This window comes from Nycticebus coucang, chromosome 8 (assembly GCF_027406575.1).
Source record: "Nycticebus coucang isolate mNycCou1 chromosome 8, mNycCou1.pri, whole genome shotgun sequence".
Lineage (NCBI taxonomy): Eukaryota > Metazoa > Chordata > Mammalia > Primates > Lorisidae > Nycticebus > Nycticebus coucang.
In genome coordinates, this window is record NC_069787.1 from 119,242,300 (window position 1) to 119,262,104 (window position 19,805).

The window sequence follows — 19,805 nt, forward strand, 5'->3', positions numbered from 1 at the left end:
AAATAAAGGGTTAGGTTTTGTTGTATGTGAAGAAAATTATTTGACTAATTCCAATGTAAATGTTTTTCCTTATTCTTTGGATACATACACACACACACACCTATATACATATTAATCCTTATTTACATTTTATTTATCATATTAAGAATGATTTTGTCATATTTTAGTGGTTGAATAGGTATTTCATTTTTTATTTGCAAAATAATTTCACTGTTATAAATCATTATTATTATTATGATTATTATAAACAAGAAAGGAGTCTAAAAATCACAGTCCCTAAATCATTTCTTGTGTGTGTGGGAGAGAGAGAAATTATGTATAACAGCTAATTTGACATCTAAATGATAGGAAAATTTGGACAATTTTCATTGCTATGTAATTGCTCTTTTAATTTGTTCAGTGTATTCCTTTAGATGCTCCTAAACTAACAGACTAAGTAACCTTTACCTGCTGACTTGTGAACTGTTGGGTAGGGCTAAATATGAATGATTTGAGATATGATAAGTTGTAGTGTATGGTGTGTAGTGTCTTAGGGATGTGAAGGCACATGTGTGATTTAAGACATTATTATTAATAATAAACATTAGGAGTTTGAGATAGGTCTGAGCAAGAATGAGACTCCATTTCTACAAAAAATTAGAGAAAATAGCTGGATGTGGTGGCATGTGCCTGTTGTCCCAGCTATTTGGGAGGTTGAGGCAGGAGGATCACTTGAGCCCAAGAGTTTGAGGTTGTGCTTCATGATGACGCCACTGCACTCTAGTTGGGGCAATAGAGAGAAACTGTCTCAAACATACAAACAAAATGAATAATAACAGAATTTTTCATAGCATTTGGCAAGCATGCTAGTTTTCTTAGTAGTTGATAGAGTATAATCAAAGAGCACACATTTGAATCTTTAAATAAGCCATCTTTTCAGAGAAGATATGCTGGGTTTTCCAGAAATTATTAGGTAAAAACATACTAAAAAAAAATCTATGGTGGGAGTAGTATTTTAGTTTTGATCGGTTATGGTTGCCCAATAATGGAATTAAAAGTAAACTGAGAAGTTTGTTAAAAATGTAGAGTCCTGGTCTCTATTCTCAATAGGTGTAGGTTTGGTTCCTGGAAAAGTAAGTATTTTTTAACAGTCATCCCAGGTGACTGATTTAGGTAGCCCAAGAATCTTTCTGGAGCATCAGTGACCGAGAACAATAAGTATTGCTGTTAATAAACTACTGGTAGTTATTTGAGTTTATGAGACGGCTCCCATTGCATTCTGATTTGCCTTGGAAAGCTGGCTGTTGCTTTTTTTTTCTTTTTTTACATTTTTTGGCCAGGGCTGGGTTTGAACCCGCCACCTCCGGCATATGGGGCTGGCGCCCTACTCCTTTGAGCCACAGGCACTGCCCTGGCCGTTGCTTTTTAAGAGCACATGATGTTGACAGAAACACGTGAAGTTTTAATCCCTGTCTTATTAGAAGGATGTAGTCTGTTCTTTGTGTTTCCTTGTGTGTTGTAACTTTTCCAGAATGCACAGAACCTCATGTGCAATCCAAATAATTAAGAAAAGGGTATTTTTTTCCTATTTAGCAAAAAACAAAAAAAACAAATCTCAAGCTCCTACCACATATATATATATACCACATGTATTCTCCTTTGGAAAGGATGAAATCCTAAGAATAAACTCTTTGTTTCATCTCCTGCGAAGCGTGACTTTATTTATATTCTGACAACATGGTAAAATCCCGTTGTCAAAATGAGAACAAAAGCATTGGAAATGCTCACATTCTGCAGTATTCTACCAGTCAGCTATTTTGATTATTAAACAAATTCACTATTAGGTACTTCATTCTGTGAACTGTTACTTGGTAACTGAGAAAGAGAGTTTGAGGAAGGCAAATTGAGGGGACAGTGGTTTTATTTTCTAACAAGATATTATGTGTATAGGCTAAATTATACAAAAATGTATACCTAGGTTGGTTATTTTAATTGGAAGTGCATGCTCTTCAGGAAGACTAGAAGTGACTGTATGTGAAGCCCTGGGCTCAGGGGAAATTACCACATGGGAAAATACGTTTGGGCCTACATGAGTTTTTTCCAGTGTTCTATTGTGACTTAGCTAGTTAGATAATGTCTTGTATTATTTATTGCAGTTGTCAGAAACCATTTCCTTTAGTCAGTTAACACCTAAAAAAGAAGAGGGATAGCAGATTTCTGACATTTGTAGAAATAATGTGTAAAAAAAATGTATCCCTTAATCATATGACATAGTGCTGTCAGAGATTTTCCAATATAACATGCCCTATAGACACTTTTTTTTTTTTTTTTGTAGAGACAGTTTCACTTTATCGCCCTCCGTAGAGTGCCGTGGCCTCACACAGCTCACAGCAACCTCCAACTCTTGGGCTTAAGCGATTCTCCTGCCTCAGCCTCCCGAGTAGCTGGGACTACCAGGCGCCCGCCACAACGCCTGGCTATTTTTTGGTTGCAGTTTGGCCGGGGCTGGGTTTGAACCCGCCACCCTCAGTATATGGGGCCAGCGCCCTGCTCATTGAGCCACAGGCGCCGCCCCCCTATAGACACTTTTAACTACATGTTTTCTTTTTATTAATAAAATCATGGTAAGCTATATATTGTTCATTTTTGATACTCTGTGAATTCAAACATTTATTTAAACTTCCAGCCCCTGTTCTATGGCAAATAATTAGAAAATACAAATATTGTGATTTTACAAATGTTTCCATTGATTAGCTGCCATATAAAGTGTAACAGTTGAAAATCATTTGCAAAGGCTTGGCGCCCATAGCACAGTGGTTACAGTGCTGGCCACATACACCAAGGCTGGCAGGTTTGAACCCAGCCTGGACCAGCTAATCAACAATGACAACTGCAATAAAAAAAATAGCCCGGTGTTGTGGCAGGTGCTGTAGTCCTAGCTAGTTGGGAGGCTAAGGCAAGAGAATTGCTTAAGCCCAAGAGCTCGAGGTTGCTCTGAGCTGTGACACAACAGTATTCTACATAGGGTGACATAGTGAGACTCTGTGTCAAAAAAAATAATAATAATTTGTAAAATACAGAAACAGGCTTTACATTCTTTCCATTTATAGAAAAAAGATATACTTTTCTTACATGTTCCCATAAGAGAAATTTACAGTGTAGGTTTAAAGCTAGTATCTTTTCAAGGTATATCATAGATTTAACAAATATAGAAAAACATGTTATTCATTGTTGGTAAAGATATGTACTGGTAAATGTTTCCTTGAAAAGAATTTTGTTATTGTAGTTCAAAGTCAATACATATATGAATATTTTATGTTGTAATGATTTATATTATTAATACTTAAATAAAAGCATAGTTTTATACATGCAATTGCAGTATTGCTTAAAATAGTGAAAAATTGGCATTAACTTAGGTGACTACTGTTAAAGAAATAGATAGTGGAATAATAGATATTTGTTAAAAAATAAGTATGTTCATCTGTTTCTGTTGACATAATAAGTATGTTCATCTGTTTCTATTAACATATTTTATATTTGTATTGTTAATTTCTTGTTCAGTCTCTTGAATCTAGTTACATACATGATCATGTGAAACCATTTCCATAGAATAAGTTACATTGAGATGAAAATATAAATTGTCCATACATGTAATTACTCGTGGCACATCTTACTATTTTAATACAGGAAAAAACATCTGGGTTTTGATTCACTATTAGTGAAACCATTGTTCTTATTTGTATGTGAGCATGTGTGAATTTGTGATATTTTTTAAAAGCTCAAGTTAAACTGATAAACCAGTGTTTTGTTATGAGGAAAAATTCAGATGACCTTGATACATTATTGAGCTTGTTTGTGATAATTTGTTTAAAAGGTCATCTTTAAGGTCAAATCTATTAATCAGTAGAAAATATCTCTCTCGGACTGCAGTATTAAAAGTGTGTAGCCCCTAAGTGGCTTGAGTATTTGTGAAGTTTGGAAAAAGTACTTCATTAGTGAAATAATAAGGACTTATATGGATTATATGGAGAGGAGGAGATATATGAGTTTTGTGTTGTGTCATGAGAAGTATACTAACTTAGTGTAGTGTAGTGTGTATACTAACTCGCTTTTTTAAGGATGCATTCAAGTAATTCCATACTGTATTCATTCATAATTGGTTTTATTCATTACATTCTAAAGAATTTTAGATCTTGTTATTTAATTATAAACCCAGATTTTATATACTTTTCTCATAAATGATTAATAACTAAACTACATGTTTTGGATAATATTCAATAGAAATAAGCAGTAAAATTTTCCCGATAGAAGTTACTTATGCTAGGTTTTAAAGCAGACATTTGGAAATTCAAGATCTGTTTGTTAAGATCAAGCTTTTGTGTTTAGATTTACTGGATAGTATTGAGAGCAGTTGCCACATTAAATTTTAAGAAATTCTGGAAAATGTAGCAACTGTTACAGAGTCTGATCCTAATAGGGATATGCTGTCTATTTTGGGCACTTTAAAAAATTGTATCAGCCATTTCTTCACATGTTGATTTTATAATTTATTCTAATCGAGTTTATTAAAACAGAAAATAGGTGTAGGTTAATTATGGAGATGTTCTCATGACCACCAGTTGTGAGAATGACTTCTGACTTGGAAGGAAACTTGGAATAGTAAGTCAAACAATTACAAATGCAGCTAATTTTACTGACATGTGGAGTGCTATGGGACTCCTTTCTTAGTTCTCTTGTTGATCAAGTTCATACTTATTTTTTGACTTGTGCAGTACTCTCATTACAGAAGCACAGATGAAGTTACAACCGTTCTTCAAGCAGGGAATTTCATATTTAAAAATATTCTAGGTAGAGGGGCTGCCAGCCTCAGTAAGAAGCTAGGTGATAATAGTTCAGAAGATAGATTGGATATTAAAAGGAACATTTTGGTCCTTAGTTACTATGTCAAATAAAATAAAACTAATTTAAGTAAGCTTTGGAATCAAAGCCTATAATTAGGGCATTTCCACGGGAATAGCAATATCACAGTGTAAATATCACAGTAACTGTATTCCATTTAACATCCGGTTTTGTCATGCTGGTTTTACATTGATAGATACTGGGTGGGTCAGTGCAGCATTTCTCTTGGAAATTGCCAGAATGGTGGGAGTTGACCTTTCTGTCATTCAGCTCTTAAGCACATAACAGTATTATTAACTTTGCTGTCGTCTGCGTTCTGATTTCCTGTTTATTATTTTGAAATATTAAATGGTAAGGGCAGATTAGATGTGATAACCTGAGGCTAACGAGATAACGTCTTTGTGTAATATATAAGAATAAATGAAAGGACAAAATAGGATTAGCGTTTTCTCGTGAAGAAGGATAAAGTAGCATTTTATAGTTTTATCTCATTACACCTTCTTGCAGAATGGAGGGAAATGTTAAAACCCTGCTTGTTTAAATATCATTGGAAGAAAGATAATGTTTCATCTTTTGCTGAAATTGAAGACTCATTCTGTCAGAAATTCAGATCATATTTAAATGTTTTAAATTTTCAAAGCCATATAAAACTGTTTTGGATTATTCTGTGGCTTAAAAAAAAATCTTAAATTTCACAGTCAAGGAGGTATTTAAATATGGTTTTGTTTTAATGTTGTAGCCTCACTCTGTCCTTCCACAGAATGCCATTAGATGCTGCTTTCGTTCAGTTATTAGGGTGGTATCTCCAGTCTATTGAACTGTGTATCTCTTGCTCAAACATTGTAATTTGCCAGAGATATTTATTAACCAGTATTCTGATGATACTAAGAAAATTATTCAATCATGCCACACACAGTAATTGGCTTCCTCTGGGCCAGGCACTGTTTGGTGCTGGTTTAGTGGACGACTAGCTTAACAGCTGCCTGCTCTCCTGGAGACAGTGAGATTAGTGTGTGATATTACTCTGCTTTCTTTTTCCTCATTGTACTAGGTAGTAATAGGTCTAATATGTATGTTATATACCATTTTCACATCTAGTCTGGGGTGCTGTTGGGAGGAACAGAGGGTTGGGGACTTTGAATAGGCCTGGAAAACCTATAAGAAGACAACTGCTGTAGGAGACTGGATGAGACCTCTTGAGGTACAGAGCACAATGGTTCCTTGTGATAATTACCTTCTAGTGATATTACATTATTTTAATTTTTAAATTTTGCTTCTTATAGGTATCATTTAATAATTTACTTTCTTTTTTTTATAGACAGAATTTGATTTTGTTGCCCTTGGTAGAGTGCTGTGGCGTCATAGCTCACAGCAACCTCAACTTCTTGGGTTCAAGTGATCCTGTTGCCTCCATCTCCCAAGTACCTGGGACTACAGTCACCCACCAAAATGCCCAGCTGTTTTTTAGAGATGGGGTCTCACTCTTGCTCAGGCTGATCTTGAACTCCTGAGGTCAGGCAGTCTACCTACCTGGGCCCCTCCCCAGAGTGCTGGGATAACAATTTACTTTCAAATCATTGTCTTTTTGGAAGCTTTATGTCCTATTTTGTCTTAAATGTAAACACTTAAGAGACAATAATTTCCAGTTTTTTTTTATTTTTTATTTTTTTTTTATTGACATTTATATTTTAATAAGGGATAACAAGCCACATTACAGCCAACTGTTAAAGTTTAAAAGTATGGAACGCTTCACGAATTTGCGTGTCATCCTTGCGCAGGGGCCATGCTAATCTTCTCTGTATCATTCCAATTTTAGTATATGTGCTGCCGAAGCGAGCACTCCAGTTTTTGTTTTGTTTTTTTTTTTTGACACTGTCTCACTCTGTTGCCCCAGGATAGCTCACAACAACCTCAAATTCCTGCGCGCAAGTGATCCTCCTGCCACAGCCTCCTGAGTAGCTGGGACTACAAGGGCCCACCACAATGCCTTATTTTTCTATTTTTAGTAGTTAGTAGAGATGGAGTCCCAGTCTCTTGCTCAGGCTGTAATAATTTCTCATTTGAATGCAGTTTGGTTAGTAATTTCTGGAATCCTAATCACTGGAAATAGTGCATCACTTAACCAACACTCCTTTCTTATCCTTCCAACAATAGACCTCTTGATGATGTAGGGAACCAAATCTGTGAAAGGGGCCACAATTTTAAAAGCGTGCTTCCACAGACCTTAGATTACTTATTTGAGTTAGTAAATACAACCTTTCCTTTCTTGGCAGCAGCTTGTCTGAAAGTTGTTAGACCACCAGGGCGCATTGGCAGTCTTTGTGCCATTCCAGAGGATGTGTGGTTGAGGGTTATTATTATTTTATTTTAATCAGTATTTCTAAAACTGATCTTTGGCATATCTTTTTCATTTTTTTTGCCAATATATTTGCATAATCTTATTACTTAAATTTTTTTATTAAACTTATGTAATCACAAACCTGAAGAGCTGCTTTTGGCATTTTGATACATCTATTAAAATTATGTTATTTTGTGCATCACGTAAAATTGCCATGGGTACCCCTCAGAGTGTGCTTACTCTTCACGGAGAAACTCTGATCTCAGCCTTTTACTATATGGAGTTGACTACTGCTGAAGGCTGCATTAACCTGTTCAGACCACAGCTTTCTCCATATAATAAATAACAGCTTTGCTGTTCCATTAAGTGCCTCAGTGAGAACTAAGGCTGTAAAGCCTCCAGAAATGCTTGGTTACTTGTATATTAAAATCTGTGTTAATATTTGGGGAAAGCCCTGGGAAAAACTGTCATGTGAACAAACTTCAATTTGTTAAAGTACTGCATTGCTAATTATGGACTTGTTAACACCAGTGAACCTGGGGAAGAAATGATGATTTGGGGTAAGGCACCCCTTCTTGTCACCTCCAAGCTTACCGGATGAAGTTAGTCACTCTTTCAGTTAGGTTAAAATTGTTGTAATGAATAAAAATCATTATAAAAGATTTTAAATAATTATTAACTTCCTGAATACATAGACTATCTCAACATCAAAAGCATATTTTTAAAAGTGAATTTTCCACAATTCACAGGTAACTATTCTGGGATATAACTGGATAGACTGCCTATATTTGCTTTAGAAGAACTGAAATGATCAGTAAACATATATACCTAGGAAATTTAACCTTCCCATAGGAACCGTTGTGTTCTCCAGAGTGGAATTTTATTTTCATACCTTACATGCATCTGTTTTTCTTCTATTGCAATCTGAATGTGAATCTTGCACACGTATCTGTATGAAGCCATCCAGTGTCCTGGTTCAGGGCCATTCACCTAATACATATCACTGGCTATAAGAATAATTATTTATAATTTCCCATGACTTTGTTTTTCTTTTCTTTATCTTTCATTCTTTTCTTGGTTTTTATTATTCCTGTCATTGCACGTATTATTTTTCTTCTATTTCCCCCCATATCCATCTTAAAGTAGGACACACGCACACACACACATATATATATATGTGATTTCTGATACCACCAAAGAAGAAATTGGTTCTTGTAGCAGAATATACTTGTTTGTAGATGTCACATGAAGCAAGAAAATAACTTGTTTGGAGTTTGATCAGTGGGTTAAAGAGAGCTTGTTTGCTATTACACAAACTTCAAAAGTTTGATTCTTAAAAGAATCAAAACAATATATTGTTCAGGAGAATTTATTATAAAATATTGAAATATAGTTCAGAGATATACCTCACAAGCAATTTACCTATTACTAAATATCTTTACTGTAGAAATATTTCTTTCAATAATTATTTATAAACAAAACTTTATTTTTAGGCCAAATGTTTGTGAGAATTCTTACAACCTAGACATTACCCATGCACTTTTTTTTTTTTTTTTGTAGAGACAGAGTCTCACTTTATTGCTCTTGGTGGAATGCCATGACATCACAGCTCACAGCAACCTCCAACTCTTGGGCTTAGGTGATTCTTTTGCGTCAGCCTCCCAAGTAGCTGGGACTACAGGTGCCCACGACAATGCCCGGCCGTTTTTTTGTTGCAGTTTGGCTGGGGCCAGGTTTGAACCTGCCACCCTCAGTATATGGGGCCGGCGCTCTACTCACTGGGCCACAGGCTCCGCCTTACCCATGCACTTTTAAACAGTGTCTTGAAGTATAGAACAAAACCTCATTACTAGCTGAAGGAATGTTTTTGAGAAGTCTAAATTGATCCAAATTCTATAAAATCTTAATTTACTGAAATAATAGAGATTTCCATGTTTCCTTCAAATTCTTCTTTCTGAATAAAGAGAAAAAATACAAGACAGTCAAATGATGTCAGCAATTTAGTTAAATCAATTGATAGGATACAATCAGTTCATTACCCACAGTGCCCTGTATCAAGGATGTATCATCTTTCCAGGTCCAGCTAGATTAATCATGCATAGAAGTCAGTGTCCTTCAGGTCACCCGGAGTGCATGCCTGGCTAATTACAGATATTTTGATTGTCATTCCTGTCCACATCCTTTACAATGAAATAGTGTGGTCAACTTACAGATATGTTTATAATTACTTTAATAACACTTTTGAAGTAAAGGGAATTTAATTTCTGTGTCACCAAAAATAAAAATCAGAACACTTTTAATTTGTAAACATTTTTTGAGTTACATTTTGTACTTGAGTGGGACTAAGCTTATAGCATAGCAGAAAGGAATAATTATTGACTCTGGAAATTAATTTTGGAGTTGTATTTAGACATAACCACCAAACAATGTCGATATTTCTCATGGTATCTTTGTTATGTTATTTGAGCCCCATAGATCATGATTAACCGTTTATTCCGAATAAACCACATGCAGGTTTATTCCTATTAGTATAAATAGAGTTTATTCATTTATCAAACATTTTAACAATCACTATGCCCCAAGACCTGAGGAATGGGGGATCCTGGGGCTGTGCCTTCTGTCAGGGAATTTATCACTCTGGGAGGATGCAAAGTGCTGAACATATTGTACTGAGATGTTATAAAAAGTAGTGGGAACATTCTGAGATGCGGTCATGTTTAGCATGGGTGGCCCATCCATAGAGAGAAGGTGATTTTTGAATAGTAACTTGAACAAGGAGAAGGGATTTGCCAAATTTCTGGGGTGAGGAAGTGTGCATCGAACCACACAAAGGGTTAGCGTGGAGCAAATCCCAGCTGCTCGCAGTATCATGACCTGTGTCAGGAACCCTCAGCAGCTTCTCTGCCAGCATTGAGGAGGTACAACAGTGGGAGGAGCAAATGATAAAATGTGTCAGTTTGTACAGGGGGGAAGGTTCAGGGAAGTGGGAGTTGTAAATTTTATTAGAGCTCAAGTACATACAGAGACTTCAGTATATAAGTCTTTGGGTTTGGCTTTTATGGTAGCAGTGAATATCTTGGCTGAGCAGGAAAGTAATGGGTGTGGAAGTCAGACTGGTGTGGACTCCAAAGTGAATAGGAGGGGAAGAAGCAGCCGGAGAGCACGTTGATGACTCCGTAGTTATTTATCTGGGAATAAAGGATGGAGAGCATGAGGAGAGAGGGCGAGGTCGAGTCCTCCCCCCAGGCCACCCCACCGTTTTGGAGTACTTCAGCACATTGAAAGGCTAAGAGAAAGAAGTGGTGGGAAGGCAGTGTGTGTGTGTGGAGGGAGTGCGAAGGCAAAGAGGTCCTGAGAAGGAATGCCGCAGGGTGGAAGCCTGGAAGCTTCACCGTGAGCGGGATGGGGGAACTGCCTGAGAAGTTCAGAGAAGACAGATACAGAAAGATGGTGTGAAGTCGGCCAGGGGAGTTCATGACCAACCGCTATTGTTTTTGCTTCACAGTTTTTGTAACATGCAATATTATCCGCTGTTGATAGTAAGAGGAACATGGAGGGAGAAGAACTTGAGAGTGATGAAGTTTTAGAAAAGCCATGGTGTGGATGAGAGAGGGAGCTGTCCAAGGCTGGGGGAGATCCTGAGTCAGTCAGTGGGCATTCATGACCCTGGAACACAGTAATTTATAGAGGCAGCGATTTCTCTGGGTGTGTATGTTTTCAGTGTATGTTTGAGCATGTTGATGTGTTGTATTCATACATGGGTTTATATGAGCTTGTTCATGTGTGTTTGTATATTTTGTGCTCCAGAAGCAATTCAAGGCCCGATGTAGTAACCGTAATTTAATTTACCAATGTTTATGAAACACCATCTATTTTTCATCACTGGGCTAAGATAAATAATACTGTTTCTATGCCTGGGAACATACGGTCTAGTGGGTCAGGCACATCCTAAAATAAAATGCTATATAAGGAATAGGTTCAGAGGTAATTTCAGAGAAGGCGGTATTGATATGTGGGTGAGGAGAGATGGCAGAAATGACGTCTTGGTAGCTTTTTTGGAGGAAGTTATGTCCTACCTGACTTAAAGGAGGCTAAAGGTTGTGGGTGAAGCATTTGACGATTCTGAGGAGAAGGACTAAAGAGAATTGTTGACCATGTATGTGGTCTGTTCTGAAGGAATCAGTCAGTTAGAAATTCTGAAAGCAGACCAGAGAGTTAAGAAGGTCTATTTCAGGGTTATGCTTGGATCTGACTTTCATTCTATAGAGCCAGGCATTAAGACCTGAATACTTTTTAAAAACAAAAATATTCTTGAACCCCAAGATGAGTCAGTTCTTTTAATTTCTGTCAAAAGTTGTAGTCTTATTACATTATTTTCCAGTTTTAGAAAGTTTTCAGAATATTAGTGTTAAAATGACAGTATTAATCTTAAAAAAGAATTTAAATTCTACTAGATATTTGTATTTTTTAATATATATGGTTATATTTTATATTATAATTTTCAAAATTACAAGTATACCATATGCAAACAGATCGTTTTTGGCCCATGAAGAAGTAAGTGTAATCAAACACTTAACACTGTGTCACTGCTTTTTGAAATGTGAGAATTTTAGGCATTTTCATTGATAACAGTCAGAAAAAATGTTTTGTCTGAAACTAGTAACAAATTTTTTTGTTATGAAACTAGTAACAAATTTTTTGAAAGTTCTTCATTCCGATTGAAAGAGAAAGTAAGTTGTTAAAAGTTGTTAAAAAGCAAAAATGCCCTTCTCTGATAGTCTTAGGGTGCTGAGTTAATAGATCATCAGGCAGCAGGGAATCCCTCACCCCCCACCCTCTGGCTTCTCTTGGATTTGTGCTTCTGAAGTGCATCACACCACCCAAATCAAATTGCTCACTTAATATTTAATGTTTCTGCGATGGAATCACTTTCTCCCTTGAGGTTGACTTCAGATTTACCAGACACGCTGACAACACTGCACTCCTTATTTTCTCCACATGACCTCAGCTTCTGCTTTAAAAATGTTGAAATAAAGGATGCTTTTGTTCATATCTCGCCTGCCTGTGATATATTGACAAAGTGTCTGCCGGCTCAATGGAATAGTTTTACAGTATGAGTGTTGCTTTCAGTGCAGGGGCAGGACTTGGGCTTTAGAAGGAAGTGAATTGGATAGGTCAGGAGAATGTACCATTTGTAAACACCCCTTTCCTTTTTTATTCATGTGTCAGGACAGCAGGAGCAGGCTGTTCAGTGCCCGTCCCTGCCCAGAGCCGGAGGGAAAGCAGCTTAGGAGTCAGCTGCAATTTTTAAACCTTGCTTTTTATTCCCCGGTAATGATCTTCAAGTGCTCGGACTTGTCTTAGAAGCTGTTGTGAAACTAACATGGTTTAGCCCACTAACTGCATGTTGGGTAAATTCAAAACCCACATGCTCGTCCTCTTGCAGTGGAATAAGTCACATCTGATGGACATTTTCTGTGCTTATAGCATAGTAATGAACGTCTGACAGGCGCGACCTTTCATAAGACAACCCACACTATTGGCTTTCTGCCCAGAATATTGCTGCAACACTATCTGTGATTGGTTATCTCTCTATCATGCATTGCTTCACAAGGGGAAACGGCCCCTTTTTTTAATAAATCTACGATGGCTGGCTGCAATATGCCTCACTGTAAGTATTTTGTGTGTATGTGTGTGAGAGGGAGAGAGAGAGGAGGAGAGAGAGGCTGACTTGAATATTACTTAGTCTAGTCTCACATGGCAAGGTTGTGATACTGTAGGACCTCAGTGAAGTGCTACTTGGTAAATCTTAACCTATCTCTTTTTTCTACAGGTTGGTACTAAGAAGTGCCTTTCCTGACGTCTCTGCTGCTTGGAACCGCTTCTAAAGCAGTCTCTGCTTTTGCCTTGCTTGCTGCCAGCTAGACTGTGACGACAGCACATCCACCCTCCACCTCTAGCCCAGACACCCCCATTTCTACTTATAATCAAGAGAAAAGCTCTAAGTATCTGGCATTGCCCTAGGCTGCTTTAGTTTTAAAAGAAAAGTTTGCTGAAAAAGTAAGATATCTTCTGCCAGGAAATCAAGGAGGAAAAAAAAATCATTTTCTCAATTTTGCTCTAAACTGCTGCATCTGTCTATGCCAAACTAATCAATACCGATTGCACCACCAAACTCCATTGCAAATTCAGCTGTGAGGAGATTCCCTTTCAGTCAACTTTGCTGAAAGCAGCTTGGAAATTCGGTGTTAAAGGGTCTGCCACGTTTTCATGCTTGCATTTTGGGCTCCAAATTGGCACTGGGAAGGGTTTACTGAGAGCACAAGGCTGATTCCAGGCCCTACTTTTAAACGTTCATCTACTTACAATCGTAGTATTTCTCTAAAAACCAAAACATCTTTGAATTAACAGTTTCATGCTGTGAATTTCTAGTGGGAGATCTTTTCCTTGATATTGACAACACAATTTTCCATGTACTTTTAAAGCAGGGAGTGGGGGAAAAGTATTTTGGAGGGGACATTTTCATCATCATTTTACAGTTTTATCAGTTCAGTTTTTTTTGTTTTTTTTTTTTGGTTATTACTCTTTTTTTTGAGGGGGGGTTGGGTTTGTTGGTTTCACTGAAAAATTTAACTACCTGTAAAATCTAAACATGGCTGTTAGTGTCACACCAATTCGAGACACAAAATGGCTAACACTGGAAGTATGTAGAGAGTTCCAAAGGGGGACTTGCTCACGGCCAGACACGGAATGTAAATTTGCACATCCTTCGAAAAGCTGCCAAGTTGAAAATGGACGCGTAATCGCCTGCTTTGATTCATTGAAAGTGAGTAAATATTATATTTTTTTAAGGATATACAATAATTGGATAAAGGGGATATGGACATACAGTCCTCTGAGTTTGGAATTGTGGATTGCTTTGTTATACTTGGTGTGTTCTTATCCATGATGTTGGCCCGGAGAACTTCATGAGAAGCAAAAGAACCAAGTCTGGCCAAACTTTGTTTGTTATGAATAACTTTATCAGTTCTTTAACTTTATAACTTTTTGCTAGAGCAGAAAGTGTTGATGTACTTTTTGCTTAGTATTTGCAAAGTCAGTATCTGTCTCTGGGAATGGGAAATGTAGACACGTGTGTGTTTAGCATACGCATCTGTTACACTATGTAAGGCCATGGGGATACCTGAATGAAGATGATTTGTTTTTGTTTGTGGGTAAACGTGCTGTATTGTTGTATTGCCAAAGAACAGCAGATTTGAAATCAGCTCGACTTGGATGAAGTTTTTTTACTCTTAATTTTTGACATTTTGAATTTTCTTTTTATTTTGTGGCACGTTATTTCCAAGCCAGAGCCATGCATTTTGTAAAGAAATATATATAAGAAGTAAGGTTCTGAACTGCTGTTTCATTACCTTATCTGAGGCACAAACTTTGTTGAATGTCAGTTTTATAATAAATAATGTCATTTGTTGGATATTTTCAGCTTCAAAAATTCTAGTGTGCATTAACTTAGCAATTTATTTTCTGTTAACTGCTGATCGTTTTTTGTTAGACTCTCAGTCAAAAGTGTTAAAAGTTTTGTGGCCACAACAATACTAAAAGATTTACTTCAATGTTTTTGACATTCAAAAATGTCATTAGATTTGTAATTCAGGTATCAAGTTTGAAAATGGGTCTTTTAAAAGATAGCATAAGACTAGAAATGTGTTCCTGGGTACTTTCAGCCTACTTAGTTTAATCAAATTGCTTTTGAATAATAATACCCCTGGTTAATTCTTTGAACCTTTTAGGAGGGGATAACTATCACTTGTCTGTATATAGAGAAGTAAAAGTGTCATAAATACATCTTACCTTGTGAAAAAAAATAGTGCTGTAATAATTGGTTTCCTTAATAATATTGATCAGGGTGACTTATGAGTTAACTGTTTCAGTTAATTGAGTCTCGATCCAGTTTGGGCTGCTCCCTCTGCTGAAGTTTTTGCCAAAGATTCCAAGGATCTTTAGAGTCAGATGAAAAGAAGGTATTAACAACAAACATATCTTAAAGTGTTAGATTATTCTTCATGTCATAGTCCTAAAAATCAATAAGCAAAAGTTATAAACTACCATTAGGCCTTTTTTCACCCTTTGAAAGGCATTGATGAAGGGCACATGGTTGTACCTTTGTGAGTGGGTGTTCCTAAATTCATGCTGACTGAATTCAGGTGTAATTAGACACTGGGACCCGTAAAATGAGGGGCAAAGAGCTAATTACTCTTGTCGGTAACCAGCTGTGTCCATACGTAACCCTGTTTTGACCCAATTAATAGTAAATCCAATTTTTTAATCCTACAGACAGATGATGGTGCACTGATAACTGCAAAATGAAGGACATTAAATTTGGCTTTGACATTGAGAGGTTTCACAGGAGACCTGCCTCTCCAGCATTAGGAAACATTATGAAACATTAATATTCAGTTGCTATTTTTCTATCTCAAAATATTTTTTTAGTTGCTGCTCACTTGTGGCTGTAGAACAGTCTCTTTTTGAGTAAAGCAGCAGCATTGCTTAACGGAGTGCTGTGTGGTTTACAAAATTTAACTGCCACATCAAGGACATTTTTTTAACTGACAATTTCAAGATTTTAAATTTATTTATGAAGAGAACTCATTATAGCATCTAATCAATGCAAACTTTGTCCTTTGTTCTTGCAAAGAGAACAGGAATTAAGTCTAAAACTTGGTAAAATATTTTAGATTTGAATAAGAGGAAAAAAAACAAATTTATTTATGGTGGTGTTTCATACTTAGGAAAATAGCTTTTTAAATGCTGGGCATAGTGAAACAACTATGAAAAATTCTATTAAAATAATTTTGAATATGCAATTAAGTATTCATGTTAAAAAAACATGTTTTTTGGTGTGTATATATATTTATAACTGACCACATTGTATGATTCTTAATACAGTATTTAGAATCCTACCTTTTAGATAGCAGCCTTTCCTGTATTCAATTTTGTGGCTAAAATAGATCAAAAACATATTTCAGAGCTGCTAAAGTAACCGTATGACTCATGCTCGAAGTTCTGAAATTTGGGAGCGTTACGAGGTTTCCATGCCAGTAACTGCTAGATCATTTGCATTGTCTCAGAATAAACAGAAAACACTTAGAAAACTTGTAATATCTGAATGTCTTTAATAAAACGTGTTCTGTGTATTGCTTAAGTCCATAGTGCAGCCTTTTCTGAGTTCTTGAATCGTGAGATGGAGGTAGTCTGTGTAATCTACTATTTTTAGAAAGTTAGGAAAGCAAACCAAGTACTCTCTGAGAGGACCCTGTGAAATGGCTGTACCCTTCAGCTGTGCTGTCTCAGACTTTGGCCAGGCTCCCAGGTGACTTACGTTTATAGCAGACTTCTAGTTAGAAGATGGGAATTTGTTTCATTTAAAAAACAGAAGTCAAACAGTTGAAGGAAGTGTTTATTCATGTACAAGAAAGCAATTGGCATATTACTGAAGATAAAAAAGAAGATAGATGATAGTATTTTAGTTGCAGATTGGTGATTTTAAGTGTTAAATAATTAGTTTAAATATAGCCCATAAAAATGCATAATTCTGTATCACAGTGTGTTAAGTAAAATGGGAATATATGATAATAAGGAATATATGTTTAATAAGAATGTTGATAAGAATGAGCAAAAGTAGTAATATGTACTAGTATATAAGTTAACAATATATTAAGCACTTCATTTCTCTCATTTAATTTTGCTTTTACAATCACAGTGTAAAGTACACTACTCTAAGAGTATATGCCATTTGAGGCTAGAATTGCTTATGAAGTATAGATTTGGGTGTATTTGCTAATTCAGAACATTTGAAAATTTTCATTATTTTATGCTAAAGAGGACTTGCCCCCCACTGGCTTATGAAAGGGATAGAAAAATATCAAACCACAAGCCACCATTAGAAGGATGATTTATTTCATAAATGATGCTCAGATAATCGTTAATAATTAACTATTTTCTTTAATCTAAAATTCAGAAAGTTAATGTAAAGAATGACTAGTCTTGAACGTATTTCAGTGTCTGCCAAATTATATTTCCCCCTAAAAACTTTCAATATGTGGTCAACAGAAATTGACTTACTGCTTATTGAATTTTTTTTTTCAAATATCCATTCATTTTTTTTTTTTTTTTACAAGGAGGGGAAGTATGTAACATTTATGTTTTCTATTTTCAAAAACCTTAGCAAAAGTCTTTTACATTTGAGAACTCTACGTTTTCCGTTATCAAATAACAGTTTTGTTTAAGCTAATTTAAACTTTTCATTTCACTATATATAGTGCTATCTACCTACCTATCTATCTATAAATAGCAGCACTGATCAGATTTATCACAGACAATCCGGGATCAGATTCCACTGCACAGTGGCCTGAAATCAAGGGCACCGAGGGAACTCTTTTAAAGTGGCAGACTTAGCAGAATATAGGAAATACAGAAATCAGGTAGAGGAAGGCACACACGTACAGGTAAATAGGGGGTAAAAACTCAAAATCAGTAGGGCAAAATAAATCTCCTGTGGTCACATACGAGTTAGACGGCATAACCGAGCATTATAAAGCAGCCCCCAGAGTGTGGACAGTTAAATTTCAGAATATCCTCCATGGTTAGCACAGTGGATCTTCAACCCAGAAGGTCTTGCTGCTCTTTCTCATCCCCCAGCCTAGACTTTTCTTAGCAATTTTTAAGCCAGTTTAATTGACAATCTTGACAAAGTAATATCTGCAAGTTTTAGACTAAACATGCAATTTTGAATTGAAATTGTGATCTCCTAGGTTCCTAGACTGAAGTAATTTTTACCAAGAGTGTTGTTGTTTTTGTTTGATTTTTTTCCCTATAGGCATCTCTCATGATATTAAAACTAGGATAGAATTTGTAGCATATACTTGTGTGACTCTGTGGGCACATGTTCATGGTGCCTTCTGGTGACAGCGTGACACATGCTTTCTTGTTTTACCCTAATGACTGAGTAGTTGAACTGACTGGAAGGCGTTCTTGTGCAGTGGGGTGTTTCATGTAGGAGTTCAGATGTTCCCAAAGCAGAAACTTCACAACTTGGTGAAGAATACTCTGTGCATATGCTGTGATAGCATCAACTCTGACGTGAACCTTTCTCTACCGAAATTCTCAATGGCTGAACTGCTTTGGTAAAACTAATAACCATGCATTTGCCTGTTTATACTTCTTATAGTTAGTTTTTTTTATTTTTTACAAAGCAAATTTTTAAACGAATAAAGGTATTTTAGACTGTTGGACACATTTCAAGTCATGTTTTGAATCAAGCTACTTGCAAACTAATTTTAGAACTAGTTGTTCTGTTTAATGTTGTACAATTTTGGTATATTGATTCTACGTTTTGTCTTTTAAATCTTGCTTAAGAGGATGTTTGACAAAACTAAAACTGATTGAAACCTCAGAGCAAATGTGGCACTTATACAATTTGTTCTAAAGTTTACTTCTACCTCTGACATCTAAAGCTACTTGAAATTCTGATTTCTTTGATGAGCCTTGAAACAATTCCATGCATAAGGCTATCACTGAGTTAAGACAGCCAGTGCAGTGTGCTGTAAATTTTTGATTGTGAGATGTGTGACATATGCCCATTTCACATGAGAGATGAGAAATTGTTTCACAGACCTGGCTCAGACATCTGGGGACCTAGTTTGGGAAACTTATCCTGTCATTTTCCTTGCCAGGGATAAGTAGAGGATTTCAGCTATCAACATCACTAATCCATTACCTTCATTCTGAGCAATGTCTCTGCCCTCCCACACACTTAGACAAAGCTTCTTATTTTCTCACAAAAAAGATCCTATTGAAGAAATCTTGAATGTTTTTTAAACTTTAGAAGAACCACATTCTGTGCTTTTAGATAGGGGAGCGGTGTTCTATGTCCACAGGCCAAAAACCGTGACTATCAGTAGAAGTGGGTAACGTAGCCTGCACTAAGGATAGTAACTAGCATCCGAAACTCAAGGAAAAGCAGTGGGAAAGCCTTGATAGAAATACTTAGTTTTTGAAGTGTAATGAGAATGGTAATTTCTCTTTGAATTTCACTATAGGTAAGATTAATTCTAGTAAGGACTTCTTACTCAAATACTCATTTATAATATACTAAACAACGTAGAGTTTTTATTAAATACTGTATTTCTTACACAAATATCAAATATCGTTCTGCCTGTAGCATCATTCCTATTCTTCTGGCACATTTTTGAAAGATTTTCACCTTGAGATAAAGTTTGATTTCTTGCTAGAGATAAAACTTTCGGGAAGAGTCTGTGTTTTGAAAATTACTGATGGTTACCAAACTGTATAAGCGCTTACACATTATCATTTGATAGGGGTGGTACCTTCTGGAGGTCTTTGGGTCTTGGGCAGCTCTAACTTTGATTCTTTTGTGTTGCTGTTGTGAGTTCTTTCCAGCTGTCTAATTGTCTCGCTTCAGAACTGTTGCTTCTAATCCCTCTTTGTATTGGTCTCCAGAGTCACACAGAAGTGATTTTAGACATTTTTGTCTGTAAAGAATTAGATTCAGCATTATGTAACAGAGACA

At 36.2% G+C, this 19,805-nt stretch overlaps 1 protein-coding gene and 1 non-coding gene across 24 annotated transcripts in view; one reads left to right on the forward strand and one right to left on the reverse strand.

Moving 5' to 3' along the window:
- The window catches only part of MBNL1 (muscleblind like splicing regulator 1), a 204,524-nt gene that overhangs the window by 46,770 nt on the left and 137,949 nt on the right, over positions 1-19,805 (forward strand). For 10 of the 23 annotated variants that reach the window (XM_053600639.1, XM_053600646.1, XM_053600636.1 and 7 more), the window contains exon 2: positions 13,050-14,042. The exons of 3 other annotated variants lie outside the window; for them this stretch is intronic. In XM_053600639.1, coding sequence (XP_053456614.1) covers positions 13,869-14,042 — 174 coding nt within the window. In that variant the 5' untranslated portion in view covers positions 13,050-13,868. Of the gene's footprint in view, positions 1-12,254; positions 12,888-13,044; positions 14,043-16,119; positions 16,587-19,805 lie in introns of those variants that run through there. 10 more of the 23 variants (XM_053600641.1, XM_053600650.1, XM_053600643.1 and 7 more) reach the window with 6 other exon arrangements.
- On the reverse strand, positions 6,612-6,718 carry LOC128592819 (U6 spliceosomal RNA). The gene has a single exon (XR_008382033.1). It is a non-coding gene; the product is annotated as a U6 spliceosomal RNA (small nuclear RNA).